This window comes from Mastigoproctus giganteus, chromosome 10, assembly GCF_048544385.1.
Source record: "Mastigoproctus giganteus isolate SK-2022 chromosome 10, ASM4854438v1, whole genome shotgun sequence".
Classification (NCBI taxonomy): domain Eukaryota; kingdom Metazoa; phylum Arthropoda; class Arachnida; order Uropygi; family Thelyphonidae; genus Mastigoproctus; species Mastigoproctus giganteus.
In genome coordinates, this window is record NC_143584.1 from 38,203,848 (window position 1) to 38,224,496 (window position 20,649).

A 20,649-nucleotide genomic window follows, 5' to 3' on the forward strand; every position below is an offset into this window, starting at 1 on the left:
GAAAAAGCCTCATGCGAAAAGACCGGCTGACTTCAGGCCAATATCAGTTGCCTCTCCCTTCCTGAAATGCTTCGAGAAGTGCATCTATAATGATGTAGCACTTGCAATCTTTGCGCATAGGCCAGAACATACCCATTATGCCATGCTTAATAGATCTACCGTAACCTGCCTACAGTCATTATAACAGAAAATACTTCAGGCCTGGAATGACAACTCAGTCCAAATAACACCCCTTCTTGCCTTACTTGAGAGATTCTACGGGATATCCGGAAATATGCTCGAGATCCTCAATAATTTGCTTTCAGGTGGTAGATGACCTTCATCAACCGGTGAAATACCACCACTTTGCTTATTGGAGGCTTGAAGCGGTGAAACCCATGTTTAGTCTCTAGAGCAAAGTTTCCGTATCCCCCCCCCCCCCATACTTCTCCTTCAACCCATGCATGGTACTAAGTACTATAGGTTTTGATACCTTTCGTGTTTGGGGTTTTCATAAAAAAAAAAAAAAAATCTAGGAGAATGCTTCACTTCAAAGGCGATGGCATTACAGTCACTAAAAGCGTCGAAGTAGGGAACCCACAAGGTGGTTGTCTCTCAGCCTTGTTATTTGCAGCAATATTCGTTCCACTAATGGATCAAATTCCAGCGTTCCTATCATATGATGATGATATTGTTTGCTACTTGCCATGCAAATGCAATGTTGGTGATTCACAAGAAAGACAAACCGCCTCTGAATCTGTAAACAGCTACCTAAATACATTCTATAAGTATGCTAAATTTTTTGGCCTGTCAGTCAATCCAGAGAAGTCAAACTATCTCATCTTGACGCCAAGTCGGATGATTTCTAAAGATACTGCATCTTCTCTACTTCCGGAATTGGCAGGAGATGTTCTGACTCCCACAGACAGTGTCAAATTCCTAGGAGTAATCCTTGATGCCAACCTCACCTATAAAAAACAAATCCAAGCCCAGTGTTCCAAAGCCCTGAGAGCGTTCTGGGGAATGAAAATTGATCTGTGCAAAACGCACAATAAGAAAATAAATCAAGAAGTACCTCGCAACTTACTTCTGTAGTGTACTCTCCTAAGCCGTGGAAGTTTGGTCGGCGGCACCACCCACCAACCTCAGGAAACTATGGGGCCTCGAATTCTGGGTGCTGAAGTGGGCCAATTTGTGGTCGCACCAGATCTACACAATATCTAAATCTACTCTCTGCTGCAATCTGCAGTATACGCCCATTGTCCACAGAGCCCATGTGCTAAAAATAAAGTCATTTCTTTATCTGTGCTCAGCTAAGCAGGATCACATCAACATCTGGAACACGATTGGTTGGCGTTTGCCAGGCAGACATCTCCGTAACACCCCCTCCTTATGCTCAAGGCTCCAGCGGTTACAGAATTCCAAGAGACACTTCCCTAATGTGACTCTGGACAATCTCAACTCGCTCAACATCGACATCGACCTGTGGACTATAGACAAGGCATATCGAGATGGCATTTTGTCTCATCTTGCTGTTTGTAAAGGACATTTATGTAAGTGCCGATCTTAGTAAGTTAACCGATGTCATTTCATGTTCTGCTCAACTTGTAGTCCTTTTTCACTGTAATTACTACTTCATTTTTACATTTTGATTATCATCTTTGCTTTGATCTACTAATTATTATTTAGTTATTATTGTTATTTTATTTTATTTATTATTATTATTTTTTTATATAAATCAAAATCACTTGTATAAACAACAAATTGTAAGATTCCTCTGGCTTTCTGTGTAAGGAATCACTATTGTATAAAATTTATGTTAATAAAGAATCTTATTATTATTATTATCATATGATAGATGAAGATCCACAAGAAATCATCTGTCCCTCCCATCAAATGTATTGGAGAGATACCACATTTCTTAAATGAACGCAACAGTTTCCCTGCTGATTTTTTCCCATACCTGAACAAACTATTCGCAAACTTGGCATCTTGGTCCTTGAGGTTGTCATAGACATTCTCTCAGATATGCCAGACAAACTGTAGGTCGAGGTGTGGCGCCCACACCACATGGAGGAATGCCGCTACTCTGTGTTATCAGGCAATATTAGGTGATAGATGACTCTCATCAACCGGTGCAATACTACCAATTTGTTTATTGGAGGCTTTAAGTGGTGGAACCCATGTTTAGTCTGCAGAGCTAAGTTCCGGTCAACCTTTCCCCATCTCTTCCATCATGCAGTATGACTGATGACTTTTGAGGTTATGATAGACATCATGGCGAGATCCAATCTTACTTTCATTTCGAGGGTAGAGCTCTAAAACGATGTTCGCAGGCTGGCCGCTAGTTAGTATACCGGACCGAACCTATTGGTAACTCTCTAGGAGGCTTCCGGATCAGCTAATGTATAATCTTGCTACCTGTACTCTGCCAGATAGTGACTGGAGGGAGTCTGAGTAGTGTGTATGCGGGAGGCATTGTCGAGGCCACGTTATGTCTAGGATCTGGGTATATTCTTACCATGTGTATGCCATATCCAAAAATTTCATTACTTCAAACAGCATGTCCCCCCCCTACTTTTTCTCACTATTGAATACATCATGAATTGTCAAACTAATAGAGTAAGCTTATGTGCGAAAAGATCTAAACCTCCCCAAACACTTCCTAGTTCATTTCACAAATATACGTGGTCTGAGTTCTAATCTCAACGAAGTCCATTTCCACTTGCAGTCTGCCAAACCCCATGTACTTTTTTCTGACAGAATCTCAGTTATCGGTTGATTCAACTACTGCTCATCTCAGTTGCCCAAATTATTCACTGTATGATTCCTTTCGCCTCAAAGGTGGTACTTGTGCATATGTCCATTCCGATATTCCCTGTCACAGAATTTGGAATCTCCTCTTTTCGATCTTCTCTGGCTTAAAATATCTCTACCTGATTCTGTCAAATTCATCTGTTGTGTCTACCGTTCTCCCAGCTCCACTAATCACTTGAAGCTCTTTGACTTCCTCTCTTTGCAACTTGATTTTCTCCAGTTCAGCTTTCCTAACAGTGAGATAATTTTCCTTGGTAATTTTAATGTTCACAACTCCAGCTGGCTTCCGTTTTCTAGTCACACCGACCCAGCTGGTCGAGATGCTGAGGCTTTTGCAATTACTAATGACCTCGCACAGATTGTTCATTTACCTACCAGAATACCTGACAATTCTAACCAAACATCCAACACACTTGATCTTCTTCTCACAAACAACGCTTCTAAATACACGGTCGAAGTGAGTGGTCCTTTTGGCACCTCAGATCACAACTTGGTGATTGTCTCTTCTCCAATGGAGCCTTTGTCTTACGGCTATTCCCAACCTCGTGTCGTTTGGCATTACAAGAATGCAAAATGGGTTGACCCGCAAAATTTCTTTTCTTCTCTTCCCTGGTCGAATTCCTGTTTCAAAACTTCTGATGTCAACGTTTCCTCAGATCTTGCCTGTGAAATTATTCTTGTAGGAATGGAATCCTTTATTCCACACTCCACTTTAAAATCTCGTCTTTTATCTAAACCTTGGTTTTCCAGTTCTTCAGTTTCATTTTCTTCCTACTTCAAAGCTCGCAACAATTGTAAAGCAGTTATTAATCAGTCAAAACTAGATTTTGAACAGGCTAAGAGTAGAAAACTCCCTTCTTGCCCTAATGGTAGCCGACCATTCTGGTCTCTTGCCAAAGCTATTCATCGCAACTTTTGCCCGTCTCTGCTGGTCTTGGCGCATTATAGCCTTAGTAGCTAATGCGCCAATAAAACCAAACCAAACCAAAGCCCATCTCTGATCCCACCTCTGTAAAAACCAGATGGTTCTGTTTTCACTTCAGCCAAGGATAAAGCTGACCTGCTAGCATCCCATTTTTCTTCCAACTCATGTATTGATGATCTTGATAAAACACTTCCCACCATTCCCAACACGCTCCATTCAATGCCTCCTGTGGTCTTCAGTCAAAAGGATGTCAGAATGATTTTGACGAATCTTGATGGTAAGAAAGCTCCAGGTCCAGATGGTATTTCTCCACTTTTTCTCGAAATCTGTGCTCCTGAACGTACTCCTGTTCTTTGCCGCCTTTTTTTTTTTTTTTTTTTTTTTTTTTTTTTTTTAACTTTCCTATATCAAAGGTGTTTTTCCTTCTGCTTGGAAATTTACTCATATCCAGCCAGTTCTTAAAAAGGGTGACAAATCCCTCCCATCCAATTACCGTCCTATTGCAATTACTTATACTCTTTCTAAAGTAATGGAGAAATCAATTAACCGCCAACTCTTAAACTACCTAGAAACCTTCCGTCTGATCAATGATCGCCAGTATGGATTCCGTCAATTTCGTTCCACTAGTGATATTTTGGCTTATGGTACTCATTTATGGACAAATTCAATGGAAAAGTTTTGTGAAACACAAGCAGTTGCTCTTGACATCTCAAAGGCTTTCGATCGTGTTTGGCATAAAGGTTTTCTAAACAAGCTTCCATCTTATGGTTTTCCAACTGTTTTTTTTTTTAATTAGTTATCCAGTTTTCTCTCTGATCGCTCACTGAGGGTGATGGTAGATCTCTCTCTGTCTTCTAACTTCTCCACTAATGCTGGTGTCCCCCAAGGTTCAGTTCTTTCCCCCACTCTTTTCCTCTTGTATATTAATGACCTTCTTCCATTGATTGGAAATCCTATCCATAGTTTTACCGACGATAGCACATTGCATTCCACTTTCCATTTTGAGAAACCTTGCCCTGCTCAATCAGCTTCAACTGCTCGAATATCTGCTACCAATTCCTTAAATGCCGATCTCCAGTGGGGCAAAGACAACTTAGTTGATTTCAATCCTTCTAAAACTCAGTTTTGTGTTATATCTCGCAAAAAGGATTCTTCTGCTCCTATGCTTATCTTTGGTGACACTCCGATTTCTGGGCAAAATGATATATCTCTTTTGGGGATTACCCTGTCTTCTAATCTCTCTTGGCACAAGCATATTAGAAATATTGCTTCCTCTGCATCTAAAAAACTTGGTTTTCTCTTTCGCTCTCGGCGTTACTTTTCTTCCAAACAGCTGTTCACTCTGTACAAATCGCAAATCCGCCCTACTATGGAATATTGTTCCCACATGTGGGACGGCGTCCCCAAAACCTCTCTCAGGCTTCTAGATTCTATTCAGAAAAGGGAAGTTAGGTTAATTAATGACTAATCTCTAACTGAGTCTCTCCACTCGCTGTCTCATAGACGTACTGTTTCTGCTGCATGCCTTTTCTACAGATACTTCCATGGGCACTGTTCTTCTGAATTGGCTTCTATAATTCCTGCTCTCTCTTTCAAAACAGTCCGAACACGTGCCGCCACGAGCCAACATCTGTTTACTTTCCAACTTGAAACTCACAGAACCAACTTTTAATCTTCCTCGTTTATTCATTCAACTGGTGTTTTCTGTAACAACCTTCCTTCATACATATTTCCTGAAAATTACAATCTATGGAAGTTCAAGTCCAATGTCAACAAATATCTTCTTTAAGACTAAAGCTCCATCCCAATCACTGTACTAAGTACTATAGGTTCTAATACCTCTCGTGTTTGTGGTTCTCATAATAATATTAAAAAAAGAAGAAGAAAAGTTTCTAGTTTTTTTCGGAGCCCGAATGCTTCCTCGCTTTGTAAATGTCTTTTTACCTTCAATCATCCAGTTGTCCCGCAGATTTCTCATAGCATCCTTAAATGGTTTGTTTTGGCAGACATCGAGTAGTTGCATAATGCTGGTTTCCCAAGAATTACTGCTATATCTGAGATCTGGGATCTAACTTAAGCAACAACAGCATTTAAACGCATCCTAGGTTAGTAGACTTTTCTTTCCTTAGTGCCTCTGGTCGGGAACACCGCAGTTGTTTCTGCTATAATTTAAAACCTTGTTCGTCCACCCAACCTTTCTCATGAACATGCACGACTACTCCTTTAGGGAATTTTTGTTTTGGTGATGTCTTTCGCTTGAAAATTACCATTGGCCTTAGTTTCGTGCCGAGAGCCATACATGTTAATTTAACAGTAAATATCGGTTTTTCGTGACCAGTCGTTCTCAGTAGCACTGATTTTATCCCCACTTTATTCACTATTTTGCTAACTGGCATGTCAAATTCGCTGCTGTTTATCCATGTTTCTAACACACACGTCAATCGATATTTGTTCTTTCTATGTTTGATTATAAATTTCTGAAATTAAATTATTTTATCATCCAATTCTGCGGGGAGGCGTTGTGAAATCTTGGCCTTCAGTCGCAGGACAAGATCATATCTTTTCATAAATCTGGTGTACCAACCAGCACTGATCTTATTCATCAGTGTTCATTTTCTTTGCCTGTTTCAGGGCAAAGATCTGAATTTGCCCAGGAGAAACAATGTTTCCGTTCTTCAAACTGTGGCCACCTATTAGTCTTACCTCTATTTGCACTTTGTTCTTAGATATTTGCCTAAGCTGTGTAGACAGCTTCTTCCAATTCCTAACATTTGTGCTCCGTCGTATTAAATTGTATTGCAGCTGCACAATTGTTTATCTTTTCTGCATACTCAGTCGCTTTCAGCTTGAACTCAGCAGTATATTTGTTCCTTCTTGAATTCATTTTGATAGAAAATATGGGTTTACAGAAACAGAATAAAGGAACACAGATGAATAATGTAAAATAATAATAAACAAAAAACTGTTCAAACAAAAGCTGTTGGAAAAAGCAACATGAACTATGTAAATATCAAACAGTACTAATGGGTTTTAAGTCGGAACTGATATTCTTCATTTGTATCAAGTATTTGTGAATTTAAAGCGGTATACATCAAAAAAGTTCTACCCTTCATGTAGTAGCGTAAACGACGATAAAGGACCTTACTATTGAGGTTAGCTTACCATGAGGATTCATGCGCGTGGTATAGCTTACGTTCACTGAAAATGTCCCATAAAAATGCATGAATTTTAAACTAAAAATATTACGCGTGCATAGTGCGACCTCCTGTTTTTTTTCATAAAAATTTGGTGGAAAAAAAAAAAAGGGTTTCGCATACACGACTATATAACGGTAATTGTGTTATTTTTTTGCATTTGAAACAAAAACATCTAACGTTGACAACCGACGCAACTTTTAAATTTAGAGGTGAAAATTATGTTGTTGGTTCAGTGGTTAGTATGCGGAAACACACACACACTTCTTGTTTTTACTCCGGTTAGAGGTGTTTACTGTAAATCATGAATACAATCGTTAATTTTATTTAGCATTCACGGGCTTGAGCCGCGGTTTACAAAGTATTTTAAATTTCCGTTTCGATTACAATAGAAAACGGATTAAAAATAAGTAAATACATACTGATAAACTTGTATAAAAATTAAATTGTTACCTGCTGACAGACTCCTGCTTGCCGATGCTACCAGAACCTGAAGTGCATATTGGCAAGAGGTGCTGACAACAGATAATTTATGGGTGGTGGATTAAATCTATTAACCAATAGAAAGATGCCAAGTTTAACTGTCTTGGATCCAGTAGTTTTGTTGGAGTAGAAGCCTTGGGGGGTGATTTTGCTGTGCTCATACTCCGATCATCTGTGGCTGTTGTGCAGACTCGTTCTAGGGGTCTGGAGGGGGTTGTATGTGGGCTGCTCTTCCGGATATCTGGACTATTTTCTTTTCCCATTTTTTTCATTTCTTCTGTTTTCTTTTTGAGTAGGTGGAAATATTGAGGGTTAAATTCGATTCCTTGTTTTCTGTTAATTGATGAGGCTCCGAACATTTTTATGAAGAAGGCTTCTTACGTAAGTTTTCTTACGTTGTACTGGTTGTTTGTAAAGAGGATTCTAGTATTGTTGAAGTCCCATGTGTCACCACATTGGAATGCATGTAGGGCTGTGTCAGATTTTAGGATTCTTCCATATTTCAAATTTTTTATGTTCCTTGATTCTGCAGTTGTGTCTTCTTTACGATTCTCCTATGTATGTCCACACCCACAGTCTGTTTTATAAATTGGATCTATAGGGTTGTTGGGCTGTTGTTTTAGGAGCTGCTTAATAGAGGCCGAACTCTTGAAAAAGGAGGAGATTCTATATTTTCTTGATTGTTTTGCTATTTTTTTTACTAGTTGTTGGTATGTAAGGTATGTATATGGTGGTTCTTCTGCCGCTGTTGGGTTGGGGTTGTGTGAAGGTTTTGGAGATATCTTCTACTGCTCTGTTAATAACATGTAGAGAAAATCCGTTGTTCAAGGCAAGTCGAGTTATTGTTTGTAGTTCTTGTTGGAGGTTTTCTTTTTTACAAATTCTATATGCTCTGAGGATGAAAGATTTGAAAACACCGATTTTTTGTTGAGAAGGGATGGCAGGATTTATAGTTTAAGATGATCCCAGTGTCTGTAAGCTTTTTCTAAATTTCCATAAGTAGCCCTGAGGATTTTCTGGTGAACAGGATGTCTAGGAAAGAAAGGCTGCTGTTGTTTTCTATTTCCATTTTGAATTTGATTTTTTGATGATGGTTGTGAGCTTCAAAATATTTTTGTAGATTTTGTTTCGTGGCTCCAGATTGCTATTATATCGTCAGCGTACCTGCTCTAGAATTTTGGTTTTTTAGGTTGGTTTTACCGGAATTTTTCTTCCAATTTTGACATAAATATTTCTGCCATGAGTGGAGAGAGGTCATTTCCCACGCTGAGCCCAGAAAGTTGCGTACAGGACCCTCAGTTAAATGAGAAGTATGGTTTTTTCTATTTAAAGATCTATGAGATCTAATATTTCTGAGTTTGGTAGGGGGTCTTTTCTTTCGCTGGTGGTTAGATTGTTAGTTTTTGTAGATCCTCTTGTAATCTGTGTTATGTAGAAGCTGAATGGCTGTTGTATTGATGGCGTCCTTGGCTTGATTTTCCTGAACGTTCCTTACCTTATTGTGGAGGTGGGCTAGGAAGTCTAGGTGGATATATCACTAGATGTTTGTTTAAAATTTAGGCCTTTGTCAAGTACGTTAACTTCTGCTGTACTGAGGGTTTTCCAGCTTAAGTTGATTATATGGTTGGGTAGTTTAAAATTAACACTCGATTTGGCGCATTCGTCGGTATTGTTGAATTTATTTGGGAAAGATTGGTTACTGTTTAAATTATGAGGTAAATTTCAGGAATTAAGTCTTAAAGATTTTATCATTAAGACGCTTGGTTAAGTCTATATGTGTTTTGGTGGATCGAATGGTTATTATCTGTTCATGTTTAAAAAATCGTTAAATTAAGGTTTGCCTTTAAATATGCGAGGTTTTTTATTGTAAGTGTTTGTAAATTTTGCTGTGTCTATCCTGGTTTATTTAATTGCGCTGTATAATAGTTTTAAACGCATGATGTTAATGATTTTCTCCGAAAAAGTTATTTTTAATGGGGTATTTGATGTTAAGACTGGCCTGAAACGTCACCTTAAATATATAGTGGTTTGTGCTATAAGCTTAATAAACTATATTAATTTCACATGGTATAAGAGTGGTTATTAAAATTATTTAACCCCAGAAGCTCACATCTGGTATGGGCTTGGCACACCGAGGGTCCTGAGCTGGATATCATCATTCTTCTCTTTCTTGGTGATTCCTCTCTCTCTCTCACACAGGGTAACTCGGGAATTTTTTTTGGCTGTTGCAGCGTAAGCCTCTGGCTTCCTTGCACCATGCGGCTAACAATAATAATAATAATATAGTAATTAATCTTCATGGAAATGGCCACGTAAATTTACTTTCTTAACTATATTAAACAGAAATTTAATTATTTATTATTTTGAAATAATGTGCATTTTATGTAGTTATTTTCTTGGTGAAAACACCATTTTGGTGCGTACATAAAAAAGGTAAGAGTAAAATTGGTGGTTATAGACTGCATTGCCGAACAAAGGAAGTAAAATTGGTGGTCAAAGACTGTATTGCCAAACAAAGAAAGTGCTGGTAAATATTGTATAAAATTTTAAGAACAACAATATGAAACTGTGAAAAATCGTGAAAGAATCCAGCCTTCTTACAGGAATCTTCATAGTAACTATATATACTACTCGACAAAATTAACAGAACAAAATGTTTTTCATTAATATTTTATTGTGAACAGTGTCGCCGAAGGCGAATATTTGATATAATAGGCAACTTGCCACAAATTCCGAGTATCCAATAGAAATCGATCTACCACCTTACAGAGCCGCAGATTATGCAAATTATTCATGCCTATAAAAAATACGGGTTGCGAACAAATCATTTCATTTCGTTCTTTTTGGCTTGCTCAGTGGGATAGCCGTATCTCCAGTACTCAGGATGGCAAGTCGTCGTCGTTTAGATCAGTACTACTCAAAATGGGGTCCGCGGACCGGTGCCGGTCTGTCTGCGACATATTAGAAATTGGTCGCGATCGTTACCGATTCCAACGATTCGTCCGTTACCGGTCTGCGAAATTTGTATTTTACAAAAGTACCGTTCCGCGACGGATTGGAAACAAAATAAACTGGTCCTTCACCACAGATAGTTTGAGAAGCACTGGTTTAGATGATTCTTTAAGATGGCGGGCCGTTGGACGACTTAAACCCGAGCAGTCGCAGCGGAGGTAGCACGTTAGCTTAATGTATCACGCGGTGTCGTCTTGCTCTAGCCACCACCAAACTCATTGCAGCACGACCAGATGGAATACATTATATCACGGTAGAACAACTTAATGAACCAGCTCTTATGACACTGTTACTTTGCTACAACAGAATATTAAAAGAAAATACTTTCCCGGACAAATGGCATCATGCTTATGTTTTGGCATTTCCGAAACCAATAAAAGATCCTACAAATAATCCGCTGCATTACTGACCTATTGCACTCACGAGCTGTATGAGCAAGATCCTGGAAAAAATGATTAATGTTCGCCTAGCCTGGTTTCTAGTTCAAAAGAATGTAGCAGCTATACTGCAGAATTATGTGCTATCCACATAGCCTTAAATTTCACATTCTCAACAAATATATTGCACAGTGTTACTTATACAGACTCATTTAGTGCTATCCTAGTTATACAGCATTATAAAAACGATAAACTCTTATTCATACAGAGTTGGAATATTATCATAACCAAGTTAAATAAGAATAAACGAGTTCTCTTTTGTTGGAACTGCTGTAAATAACGCGCCGACCTAGCCGCCGAAACTGCTAAAGGTTCTATAGATCAATCCTTTAGTATACAAATCTCAGATTACAAGTTAATTATAAAGAAGCACTGTCTTGAACAGTGACATCAAATCTAGCAAAGTCAAGTTTGTAACATGCTACTCTGTATAAAGAAAGATCTTAAACTGTGGAAATTCAGTATACGTGAGAACAGACATGAAGAAGTCCTAATAGCCCGACTACGAATAGGCCAGACAAACGTAGCACATCTTTATATGTTTGCAGGCATTGATTCACCACAGCGCACAATTTGCAACATCCAACTCATTGTCCAACATGTACTCATTGATTGCCTTAAATACAATAGTGACCGACAAGCTATGTTTACCCCTATTCCGACTACGAACACTTCTTTCAGTGTTGCTGACCTCCTAGCAGATACGCCACACGTGGCCAAAATTTTTACCTTCCTCAAATGGATACAACTGTACAACGCATTGTAAACTTGAACAACATTTATGCAGATAAAACTGTGTATTTAACATTACCATAGTTAGATGCACTATGGCCTTGTTGCCCTTGCGCCGTAAAGCATATAAAGTGTTGTCTCGGCACTATGGATGCAATTTCACAAGAAGAGCTGTCCAAAGTCGCCCGAGGGCTACATCAAACTGAACAGACCGCTATCTGACTCTAACAGCAAGACAGAAATGTACGATGCCTGTCATCAACTGTCTCTTGAGGTTGCTGCGGCTTCCGGTGACAACATTTCCAACCGGTCTGTGTTAAGATGGCTCAATTCAATTGGACTCTACGCAAAGCACGCCAGTGGTTTGTATCCTATTAACCTCAACCACCGCAGAGCTCGTCGAAACTGGTGCCGTGAACATTCACATGTTCACGGCACCAGGATTGGATTATTTCATCTGGAGACAACGAGTAATGCGATACCATCCCTCCAACATCGGAGAAAGGGACATTTACGTGGAGGCGGCGTTCTCTTTTTGAGCTGAATAATGATCAACGCCCGCACCCCTCTTCAAGTTTATGATAGGGTTACCGTAACTGCGCAGAGGTGCCGAAAACAGAAACCTCGAACCCTATGTGCGACTTTTTAGGGTGCGGTTGGCCCAGATTTTCTTTTCATGTACGGCAACGCCACCATAGAGCTCAAATGGTGGAGGAATATCTTGAAACTGAAGATATCCAACGACTGCCGTGGTAAGCATGATCACTAGACTTAAATCCTCTCGAAAATGTGTGGGACGCCCATATGCGTCGCATTGCACGCCGACAGTCAACTTCTCGGTGACTTGGTGAGCTAAGGTCTGTACTAGTGGAATAATGGGATTTTTTTTGCCATAGAATCTTATAGATTTTTTTTTTTTTTTTTTTTTTTATGTGAACCCCAAACACGAGAGGTATTAGAACCTATAGTACTTAGTACCGTGCTTGGGTTTGAGGTTAAGAAGACGAAAGAAGATATTTGTTGACATTGGACTTGAACTTCTGTAGATTGTAATTTTCAGGAAATACGTATGAAGGAAGGTTGTTCCAGAAAACGGCAGTTGAATGAATAAATGAGGAAGATGAAAAGTTGTTTCTGTGGGTTAGAAGTTGGACAGTAAATGGATGTTGGCTGGTGGCGGCACTTGTTCGGACTGTTTTGAAAGAGAGAGAGCGGGAATTATAGAAGCCAATTCAGAAGAGCAGTTGGAAGTATCTGTAGAAGAGCCCATGGAAGTATCTGTAGAAGAGGCATGCAGCAGAAACAGTGCGTCTATGAGAAAGCGAGTGGAGAGACTCTGTTAGAGATGAATCATTAATTAACCTAACTGCCCTCTTCTGAATGGAATCAAGAAGCCTGAGAGAGGTTTTGGGGGCACCACCCCAGATGTGGGAACAATATTCCATGGCAGGGCGAATTTGCGATTTATACAGAGTGAGCAGCTGTTTGGAAGAAACGTAACGCCGAGAGCGAAAGAGAAAACCAAGTTTTTTAGATGCAGAGGAAGCAATATTTGTAATGTGCTTGTGCCAAGAGAGATTAGAAGTCAGGGTAATCCCCAAAAGAGATATATCATTTTGCCTAGAAATCGGAGTGTCACTAAAGATAAGCATAGGAGTAGAAGAATCCTTTTTGCGAGATATAAGACAAGACTGAGTTTTAGAAGGGTTGAAATCAACTAGGTTGTCTTTGCCCCACTGGAGAATTACCTGAAGATCGGCATTTAAGGAATTGGTAGCAGATACCCTTATATTGAGACCGCTGCTGTCATGGTTCACTGCTGTCAGGTTTCTTTAGCCGTTGAAGGAGATCACATGCTGTATACTTATGTTATGTGACTGTTTTCGATAATGTTTTATCGACTTCTGTAATGTGACCTTTTTGGTAATAATTCTTATACAACCTCTATAAATGCCCCTTACACCTGTCCGAAGTTTATTGCTGTCTCTTCACTTCGTCATTATTCTGTGGTACATCACCATATCAAATTTTGATCAGCGTAATCGCAAGCTGCACGCTTTAGACCACGTTTCTACGTGTTCTGTTAATTTTGTCGAGCATAAGGAAACTGCGTCAAAAGAAAAAGACGCATTTTTTTACAGTCACCATCTCTCTCTTGGCTCTCAAGGGTAGCACAGTTGGTATAATCACTGTCCTCCCCACACCGGGTGGAAAATACCCGGGTTCGAATTCCGTGAATGGCACGAGTAATTTTAATGTGTCTTTTTCACATCATGGCCGAGTTAGTCAGTCTCTCGCGACGGTGGTGTGGTTTTTGTCTCAGTAACTCAGGTTTATCGTCCAGTAAACAGCAAATCGACCAAATGCAATCTACAGACATTGTATACGGCACAATATAGCCTAAGTTTCTGATGCGCCTAATAACAAAACCTTGTGATCGACAAACATAAATATTTCTAATCCAGCTTCAAAAATTTGCCCGTCAAATTCACTGAAGTATGAAAAAAAAATGTTTCATGTACACAGTCCGCTGGAGCTATATTCACTTTTATCTGCCTTATAGAAATGCTGAAAAGAAAAGAATAATAACAGTAAACGCCTCAACAATTTCCTGCTCTCTCTCTCTCTCTCTCTCTCTCACTGTATGACACATAATTCATAATTGAGCAGAAAGTCCACCTTTTCGCGGCACCTCAGACTTGTCCGCTTACCCCCTTCGAAGGTGGGGATACGCTTTTTTTTTTTTTTTTCTCTCTCTCTCTCTGGCAGTTAACCCTGTTGCATCCTCCACAGACTTGTCTGCACACCCATTCCTCCATGGAGAGCAGTGGGACTGGGACCCTGACCACAATTATTTAAAGTAGCAAAATATTAGGAAGATTAAAAATGTATGTCGTGCAATTTATAACTGCTGCATTTGATTTCGGAAATATTAATGAGGATAAAATCTCTTTGGAATATTTAATATGAATTAGGTATTTTAGGGTTAGTAAAATAGTTTTATGAACTCTGTTATATTCCGAAAAAGTGTAAACTGTATTTTAGGAATTCAACTTTTGGCTGGGGGATCCTTATATTCCATTACGGGGAATAATTTATTTCGTTGTATAGTTGTAATAAGTTATCTTGCGAAATTTCCTTCTAAGAAGGAACGACTAGCTGTTGGATTATCGAAAACCGGTTAAAGTTATTTAAAAATTGCAAAACTGGCCGCTTTATAGTGGGCAGTTTTGCAATTTTTTCTTTTGCTTCTTGCATGTATTTTTCAGTTTGTTTTATGTGTTATTAAATATTGCGTACATACTTTATTCGCCACAGAAGGCTTCTGAAATTATTGCATGATATTTGTTATTTTAAATGTTCATTCTGGCTGGTATAAACTCCAGGCTGTTTTATTTATTGCAGTTCTTGAAAATGCTTTTAAAAGGATATTTGTTAAGTGGGTCTTCAAGTTTATTGCTTGTTAGAACCCTTTGTTTAAATCATCGTTCTGGTTTTACATTTTGAATTTCATATTAACTGCAACGTCAAAAAAGGTGTGTGTTTGTGGGGGGGGGGGGGCGAGCGGTTGAGACGAGGTGTTGCCAGCAGTCGTGACGTCGCTGCTATGCCTTGCCCAGCGCGTGCTCAGCGAAAGGCTGAGTTGACATCTCGCAGCAGCCAAGCTGGCTACTGGCAGCACATGGCACGTAGCTTGTGACTTGTTCGTCATGCACCTACCTACCTACCTGCGGCTAACAAGCTTGCTTCTTTCTGTGTCAGGATGTATAAAGGATCAATATGTACTCTCTCCTGTTGGGACCTTGCTTCGTTTATCAGCTGTGATTACCGAGTGATCGTTCTACATTACCATGCAGCCGCATTTATTTTCTTGTCTTACCTGGTGCGTAAGAAATCGTGTAAATAGCAGTGCGCGCGTTTTTCACGTGTTGGAAAGCATTTGTTGCTTGCTCCATCTCCTTAAAGTGTGTATGCGCGGGAAGCATGTGCTTTGTCTGCTAACCTGTATAACACCGATGTTATCCGATAGTGCTAGCTTTACAGGGGTAGTTTTTGTCTGCCGTCAGTGAATGTACTTTCATATTATCGCTATGTGAAAATCATAAAATTGTAGTGTAGGTGAAACTAAAAATAATAACATGATCATCCATCTTTTGTATAATAGTCACAGCGGATATTGAATTTTACAGGTTGAGTACTCCCACCCGCTTTTGCCGCCGGAAAAGCAACCGGTGTCTCTAGAGGTGGGAGTGGGAAAAAAAGACGAAACAGATCTTCCGGAAATGGAAACGTTCGAAATAGAGCTTGTAAAAGATCAACAGGGACTTGGGATTACTATTGCTGGATATGTATGTGAAAAAGGTAAGGAATAGTTTACGTATAAAATAAGTATATAACGGAAATAATGCTTTATGCGTTAATAAAACTGTAGTTCCAAGTGCAAGTCCAGAAAATTAAATATGATATTATTTAGAAACATGTAAGTAAGAAATTATTTTTTCTTAGGAAATGTTGTTTTTTAATTATCAAAAAAGCAGGAATGTATAAATTCTCAAATTCCTGATGTCAACCTTTAATTGAAAACTCCAAGTTTAACAGCTGTTTAGTACTAATTTTTGGATTCCATGTAAATAACATTTATGAATTAAATGAAATATACTGCTGATCAGAAAAGATTCCCTCCCAGTTTGCTTTGGGAAAATATTTTATTATTTTGAAATATTAGGATTGTGAATTTTTTTTTTTTTTTTTTTTTTTTTCGTTACAATTATTTGCTTATACATTAGTTATTTTTGTAATAATGAAAATATGCTCTCAACCTAGACTTTGGATTACTTTTATTTGTGAAGTTGTTTTGAAAATATTTATATGCCACTAAGACTTCTGTTATCAATTTGTTATTCTATAGTAGGAGTTTTGTAAAAATATTCATGTCTGACTAAAGATCTTTTCTTTTCTTTCTTTATTTTTTATTATTATTTTTTTTTAAGGATGACTTATTATGATACATTTTGCATTTTGTTTATACATTCAACATGTGCCATTCATCTTTAAATTTACTGAGATTCACAGCTATGAAAACTTCAATGGATTAAAGATAACTTATTCATCTAATTTAAAATATTAAAATCTGAAAGGAGAAAAAAAAAAAAAAAAAAAAGGAAAAAAAAAATTTATTCTTTTGAAATCTCTAAAAGAATGTAAACACAGACTTCTTCAAATGAGTGATAGGTGGCAAACCCAGCATACTGTCTGGACAATTTTGTGTATGTGTGTATTGTACTGCTTTATAGTATTAATATAAATTTTTTTACTAGCATCCTGATTTCTGAGGAGCATTTGCTACTGGAAGGTATAAATTGTCCAAATTTAAATTCCTTTTCATTTATTACACATGTTATGTTCTTTTACTAATTTAAGTAATTTGTTTTCATGAGCCATCATTCAGTGATCACACAAGCCCTCTTTTGATTTTCCCAGTTTTTCTTATTTATTTAAATAATAATATTGTCATTCATTTATTATTATTTATTATTATTTTTTTTTACTTCCTGAGTTCTCATTTTCCTTTTTTATAGTTGTCTGAAATTTCATTTTGTCTACCACTGCAAAGCAGTGGTAGACAAAATGAAATTTATCTTCTCTTAACAGCTTAGAAGAGCAACAACTTAAACATAATTAATGAATACAATTCATTATTAACGTTATAAGCAGTTCATTATTAACTATATAATGTAATGTTTGAAATTTATGTGGTTTCAATAATTTTTTTTCCATGTGGATATATTTTTCTTGATTGTAAATAAATTCCTGTTTATCCTTGAGACATCTGAAGCCAGCTTTGCATATTAATTGTGATGATGTTCATATGAAATTAAGAGCAACCAGAATTATCATCTGCTGCAGTCAGAGGAGTTGAGAGTGGATTGTGCAGTTTTTGTGACAGTATCAAACAGGGCAAACTCACAACCTCCTCACCTTTGGGTGTGCTTACCAATTACTGGACTATGGTCAGCCCATGAATTTTGTTAGTTTTCTAATATTACTATTAGTCATATGATGCAAGGAAGCCAAGCTTTCGTAGCCCGGGGGGGGGGGGGGAACCTCCTTTCAGCTGAGTTGGAGTTCAAATTTTTCTTACTATTAACATCAACTATCCTTAAGGGCTTATTCCAATTATTGATTATTCATTGGCTAAAGAAAACTTCCTACACTCCAGTCTTAACTCTTCTCCTTTAGTTTGACTTTGCCACTTTTGTTCTAATGTCATCTAAATACTGTGAGAAAATTTATTTCCATAAACGTAGGAGGAAATATATAGTATAGTACAACATAAAATCGAATATGTGATCCATTTTTATTTTGATTTCAGAATCCATAGGTTGGCATTGATGGATTTTTTGTGGAAAAGTTAACAGGATAAGAAATGAAGCAGGGATTCATTTTTTTTTATACCTTTTAAATTTGTCCTCTAATGAGGGGTATCTGAGGGTGCTGGGGTAAGAATCTGACAAGGTGCTATGTCCCAGTGTTCATTAGTGATCATTAGCACATGTTGGCAGATGGCATAAAGGACATCAGGGTTTTCCAGCAAAAGGCAGCTGGAGTGTGACGAAATTACTGATACAGTAGTGCTCTAGATACTGTATAAGGCTACTCAGATTTGGTTTTGATCCATTTGATTGCTCACTATTCACAGGACAGAATTATTTTAAGGCAAGAGGTGGCTAAGCATCAGATTAATTATAGTATAGGAAGTAAATAGATTACCAACTACTTCATAATCACTTCTGGATTAAACACCAGACATATACCAGTTTTAAGAGCCCAGATACATATAGAATTTTGAGCTAGAGGAGAATATATATGAGTACAAAATGGATCAAGAATCACCCCAAAAATTTGATTAAGGAGAGAGTTTCAGCCTCCAAAACACCACAACTCAGAGTTGTAGTGTTTTGGAGGCTGAAAGGATTACATAATGGATTTTAGCTCAGGTTTAGATAAAAGCTAAAAATATAAAGATTAAACCTAAAAGCTTGGCATAATTAATGAATTCTGTGACCTTGGAATATACAGCAGATATTATTATTTGCATACATGGAAGACAAGTAGATGGGGAAGATATCTTCATTGACATAAATTGTGAGGTGGGGGCACATCCCGAGGAATGCCAAAAGATGTTTTCCTGACTAAAACCTGGTCTTTTTTATTTTTATATGTGAATATGATGGTATAGAAAGTCAAGACAACTTCAGTAAACTTTAACAGACTGACTCTGAATTTGTGATTACTGATCACAAATTCAATCTCTCCTGTTATGGGTGCCCTTTTGTCCCTTTAAACCACATGCATTTCCCATTTTTAGATCTTTGCAGCTTATACTGTTTCCAGAGGTCATAGTATTCTAAGTTTGTAGTTGTCATATATTGAAATTATAACTTTGTTTTGTGAACAAGCAATTTTGAGAAATCTATATGACATCATGGGCATTACTTGGTACCTGTATGTACCACACAAGGAGCTTAATGCCTGTCTGCCTGATTGTTAACTCCCAAATGCTTTCCCCCTCTAATGTTTTTAATTCACCCTTACAAAGTTATTTTGATGCTAAATTTTGTAGCCTTAAAACATAGAATTCACTTATTTGATCATCCTCAAAGCCTTTCCATGTCTCCATTAAAGAGTGCTATTCAGTACTGGTCATTAATCACCTTCCTAATCACTTCCTACTTGATCTGCCATTGCCTGGAAAGCAGGAGGGTACAAGCGAATTAAATGGACTTACAGGTTTCCTAATGGAATTAGCAATTATGTAGGCTGTGTTACATAAATTGAAACAGGTGCATAAACAGGCACACATTTACTAGCTCATATACTAATGCTATTAGTAGTAAATAAGTTGATTTTGAAGTGGTTAAGATGTCAAATGCTGAAATAGGAATATTAGAAAGATATCTAAATATAATGTTCTGCATCTGGGTAATAGAAGTCTAGGAGTTACATATAAGTTAGGTGGAGAAAGGGGTTAAAAGTGGTTAAGGAACAGACTTACTGGTTATGAAACAATGAGTCATGATTTTTACAATGTGGTGTAAAGAGTCATCTTGAGGGATACTTAATGTCTTGTCTGCGATTTATAGAATCTTTGAAAATAAGGGAGAAGCATATCATTGTCCTTCTCTATAACCTGACAGTGAGACCATATTTAGAATATTGGGTTCAGGTTTGGAGGCAACACCTGAAAAAAGATATAGAGCAAAAAAAGATGTTTTATCCCAAAGATAAAACCTTAAGAAGTAACAGAAGGCTGTATCTGATTGCAGTTTTTCCTAGCTGCATGTTGTAGATTGATGGAATAGATTACTTTCAATTAAGGTAAAGTTCACAGCCAAATTGGATAGTCACATTTTAACAATGGGAAAAGTGTGAGTGATTAGGGTATCCCCACCCCAGTTGCTTCTTTTCCTGGCAGATGCTGAAAAATTTGGTTCCTTGTATCATTTCGCCATTCTGAAAGTAATGGTAACATGGTACATACTTTGGTATGTGCAATGCAGAATTTGAATATGATGAATGCAGTTTGTACAGATTTGACAGTCATGGTTGCATGGGGAGGGGGAAGAGTTGTGCTTTTGGTTAAGAAGCCTACAAATTCTAGGCAGGAAAAACCCAGGATAACCAGTTGACATGGGCTGTAGTGTAATGGTAGTACACAACCCATTTAAAGCCTTAAACACTTCAGTTAGGTTTCCTTGCAGGTGGTCAGTTTACAGATGTTGCAGTTTATTTGGTGCGATTACTCTTCTGCATGCCCAATAATCATTTTGCTCTTCTCTGCACTTATTTGAACAGATCTATGTCCTTCCTAAAATGAAGCTTCCAAACCTGTATTCAGGACGTTGCTTAACAATAGGATATTCACCTCTTTGTCCTTGCTGGAAAAATTCCTGTATATGTCACTGACAGAATGGCAAGAACCATTCTAGCAGCTTCTCTGCTGCTTAGAGAACTTCATATCAGACTGTACAATTATTCCTAGTGTTTTTTTCAATTTCCACTACATTGA

General features: G+C 37.9%; 1 protein-coding gene across 1 annotated transcript in view; it reads left to right on the forward strand.

Annotated features, from left to right (window-relative positions):
* The window catches only part of LOC150078990 (patj homolog), a 946,782-nt gene that overhangs the window by 480,762 nt on the left and 445,371 nt on the right, over positions 1 to 20,649 (forward strand). Inside the window, exon 9 of the mRNA XM_090382912.1 lies at positions 15,770 to 15,941. Coding sequence (XP_090239038.1) covers positions 15,770 to 15,941 — 172 coding nt within the window. The remainder of the gene's footprint in view (positions 1 to 15,769; positions 15,942 to 20,649) is intronic.